Source organism: Toxotes jaculatrix, chromosome 10, assembly GCF_017976425.1.
Source record: "Toxotes jaculatrix isolate fToxJac2 chromosome 10, fToxJac2.pri, whole genome shotgun sequence".
Classification (NCBI taxonomy): domain Eukaryota; kingdom Metazoa; phylum Chordata; class Actinopteri; family Toxotidae; genus Toxotes; species Toxotes jaculatrix.
The window spans coordinates 2,213,592-2,217,612 of record NC_054403.1 but is presented as its reverse complement, the minus strand read 5'-3'; the positions used below and the strand labels follow the sequence as shown (position 1 = coordinate 2,217,612).

The window sequence follows — 4,021 nt, the reverse complement described above, 5'->3', positions numbered from 1 at the left end:
CAGGAGGCTATTAGCCAGTCCACTGACACCACCTACTGCTGAATCACTTTTCACAAGACATACAAAATTTAACAAGAAGGAAAAACAAGCTACAGGGATTCGGTAACGGTGTAGTTCAATCCAGTTCAATAATACAAAACAATTTTATATAACCCTGCCCAGGTAATTTTAAGCAGCAGCTTGAAGTTCAGGTCAACAAATACACACAATAAATCCATCCATTTTCTACCGCTTAATCCGTCAGGGTCGTGGGGGGGGGGGGGGGGGGGGGGGGGGGTACACACGAGAGGAGGGGTACACCCTGGACTGGTCACCAGCCAATCACAGGGCCCAGGTTCTAACCTGGAATCCTCTTCCTGTGAGGCGACAGTGCTAACCACTGCACCACACAATAAATGAGAGAAGAAAAACACACACACACACACACACAAAGAAAACATAAAGACAAAGCAAGAAATAATAATAACAGCTTCAAAAAGTATTTGTGGAATTGGTAACAATGAGTTGATAGATATTTCCCACAGTATCCAATATCCAAAGAATACACAAAGGGATTCTGGCTCTGAAGTCATATGGTTCAGTGTGATATATAGTATTGTTTCCGACACATCGGTCTCCGTACATAGACTGTAATACATTTCTGTAGAAAATGTAAGTGCATGTAAAACAGTGCTGACACTAAACCTGTGAATCTAGTTCTCCCCCCGCCTGCTCACTGTCTGCTCCTACCGCTGGACATTCGTTTTTTTCCAGCCTGTTATGAGTTTCATCCCCTGATGTAATCCTGTAGCCCAGATGATCTGTTGAGTGTCACCTGATCTTTAGAAAGCAGCCAGTCAGAGCAGAGGTTCAGCGAGCTTGACAGGTGGTGTATGAGAGGAAAACAATGTGTGAAACACACACCTGTTGCTCATAGACGCACGTCCACACTCTGCATGAAGTCATGAAGCCGGCTGTGCTGCTGTGTTCTGTCCTGCTGCTCTCTGTAACCGGTGAGTTCATTTACACGTTAAAGTAACAGTCTTAACAAATCATCGGTTTCTGCTTTAAGGACTTTTTTTTTTTTCCCTTTAAACCACTAACAGTCAGCTGAAAGTGTAGGAAGTTTCCATTGGTTCCGGGGGGTGAAATTTTCTTGTAAAACAAGATTTTCTAGAAAAGAGACAGCACATCAATACAGGACAGATAAAAGCAGAACACATGCTCGTGTCTAGAATGATGACAAAATGAAACGTAATGAGAAAAAAAAAGAGATTTTAGGAGCCATTCAAGTACGAAATGGTTGTTTGAGAAGGTGTTTTTTTTGTCAGTGTATTGTCCACATACTGTAATGTGAAAGACTGATGACAATCTGTAATCACAGCGTGACAAAGGGTTGCTCTGCTTAACAATACCTGACAATAATGTCAAAGTGCAAATTCCTGTTCTAAAACCGGTCTGTCAAATCAAACTGATGTCATTTAAGAGAGAAAAAGGGTTGATTTTTTTTTGTTGTTGTTTGTTTGTTTGTTTGGATTTAAAAGAAATCAGACTGTGGCAGGACATAACACCTTAACTGTGGTGGATGATTCCCAGCTGTGGTTCAGATGTGGTCTTCTCACGGCAGCTTGTTTACCAATCAAACAGCCGATATCACTGTTACCTCACATTAACATGGAAACTCAGTTAAGTCATAGCTACTGATAGACAGTAATGTCAGGGTCTGGCCACTATGGTTTGTTCCCCGGTGTTTTAATGACTGGCAGAAGTCAGTCCTATCAATACCAGACCATGGTTTACTAGGAATAAAGTTAACCTTCAGTCTGAAATGCCCAGTCTCTGCATTGTTCTTCCCACACAACAAAAGCAGAACACAAAGAGCAGGTAAATATGAGGAAGTGGAGAGGAAAGTGAGACATGGCTGAACCACATTCTGGACAAAAGCTAGTTACATTCTCACATAATGGGCTTGTCCTCTGGGCTTGGGGTGTGTCAGGAGAGATTGTGTGAATGACTGTTCAGAGGCCAGTTTTTTTTTCCAGGCCTGAAGTCTTCTAGGAACTGTTTCAGAGTTCAGACTTAATGTTTAGGTTTAGTTTAGGGTTAGGGTTAGGGGCAAGGCAATGTAGTATGACCGTGATGTGCTCACAACTATAGTAACACCAGTGTGTGTGTGTGTGTGTGTGTGTGTGTGTGTGTGTGTCTAGTCCTGTCCCTGGAGGATGAGACTGCAGCTCAGTTTCCAGACAGCGATGAGACGATGATGTCTGGAGACCCAGAACAAGAGGCTGAGCCCAGAGCGGTGAGACTGCTGCGGCTGATGATTCTCTAGTTGCATTTCATCTGTTGTTTTACAGGTTGAAACAGAGTCTGCACTGTTCAGTGTCTTCAGCCGAACAGGGTATTTATTAAAGTCATGACCAAACCAGAACAGCTTTATGTGAAAACTCATCTTCTTGTCTTACAGCCTACTCTGATGTCTTCACATCCCAAAATGATTGTGAATGTTCTCAGAATTTGAAAACGCCCATTTCAGGGTCTATCTCCATGAGGTTAGGAACAACTGTCAGGATATTAATGTGCTTCCCAGACAAGGTGTTTCCTGGCTATCAAAATGAAATAATATCAGAGGCTAAGGAAATGTACATAGGAAACATAGGTTTTGAGCAGAAAATATTTTTACAGGCCTTGGCTTTGGGACCCATTCATGATACTAACAAGGTTTGAAAAAAACCTGAGACTGTGCTGCAACAACCAGTTCATAGAATTGGAATGACCCAAATCTGAGTTAGTCTAATCCAGCAGTTTTTTTTTTTTTTTAAATAAATCCTCCTTTGTGAAGGTTCTAATTTTCAGTTCAAGTGCTTAAGCAACAGCACCACACTGAGTTTGTGCTGCTGTGCTGTGTTTTTTTTTTTCTGTTACTTAGCTTACCCTCACTCAGGGTCCACTCAGGGTGGACAGAATGAGTGTTGAATGACCATGTGACCGTCTGTTTGTGTCCAGCCTGCCTGTGAGAAGTATGAAGGAGGAATCTGCACCAAGCAGTATGATCCAGTATGTGGTAGTGATGGAAAGACCTACAGCACAGAGTGTGTTCTCTGCCAGCAGAACAGGCATGTAACACGTACCTACAATTACACACACAAACACACACACACACACACACACACCAATGCTTATACATACATTTAAGTCAAACCATAATGCTCTAATGCTATGTACTGTTTTTTTTTTCTATAGCGAAGAGAAGAAGAATGTGAAACTGGCATTCAAAGGACCATGCCCCTCTTAACTCTCAGTGTGCCAGACAGTGACTGACACACACACACACACACACACACACACACACACACACACACACACACACACACAGAGAGAGAGAGAGAGAGAGAGAGAGAGAGAGAGAGAGAGAGAGAGAGAGAGAGAGAGAGAGACTGACTGTCTCTCTCTCACTTCTGGCTGTGTAATAGGCAGGTCATCCCTGTACTGTATCTTGCCTTCTCAATAAAGATACATACTGCAACATGTCCTCTGTCTGTGTTATTCTTCAGTACTCAGACATTATGTTTGAGGCTATGTACAGTATGATAAAAAAAAAATCATTGAGTTTCATTTGTAAAGTTAGGGGAATGGTTCTGTTGTTCTTTGAGATGGAGCAGGGCAGGCAGGATGAGACTGCAGACTGGCTCAGACCAGAAGTATGCGTCCAGGTAAGATGGAGGGGCTGGAACTAATGAGCCAAGAGAACAGGAACAGTACTGAGTGTGGCGAGCAGGCAGAGGCAGAGGTGCTGGTGAACCTGGGATGTAGAGGTGACAAGTCTGAGCATGAGGGGAAACTAGCACCGGAGCTCATCTGAGACTGACTGCGTGTTACCGCAGTAGTTAGGATAATCTGGTAAAGAGTGGAGAGGAGAACCGGTGTTTACAAGCTGCAGGCTGCGGGTGTGTCTGATGAGATGATTGCGGACAGGTGAGGAGGAGATCTGGCATCTGGAAACGGGAAGTAGGTCAGCCACTCCCAGGATTAGACACAAACA

General features: G+C 43.4%; 1 protein-coding gene across 1 annotated transcript; it reads left to right on the top strand.

Moving 5' to 3' along the window:
• Positions 1 to 834: 834 nt before the first annotated feature.
• Positions 835 to 3,505, top strand: LOC121188470 (trypsin inhibitor ClTI-1-like). Its single transcript, XM_041048254.1, has 4 exons — positions 835 to 992; positions 2,187 to 2,281; positions 2,986 to 3,095; positions 3,223 to 3,505. Exons 1-4 carry the CDS (start codon positions 944 to 946, stop codon positions 3,272 to 3,274), a joined length of 306 nt encoding a protein of 101 aa, XP_040904188.1. The 5' UTR covers positions 835 to 943; the 3' UTR covers positions 3,275 to 3,505.
• Positions 3,506 to 4,021: the final 516 nt, after the last annotated feature.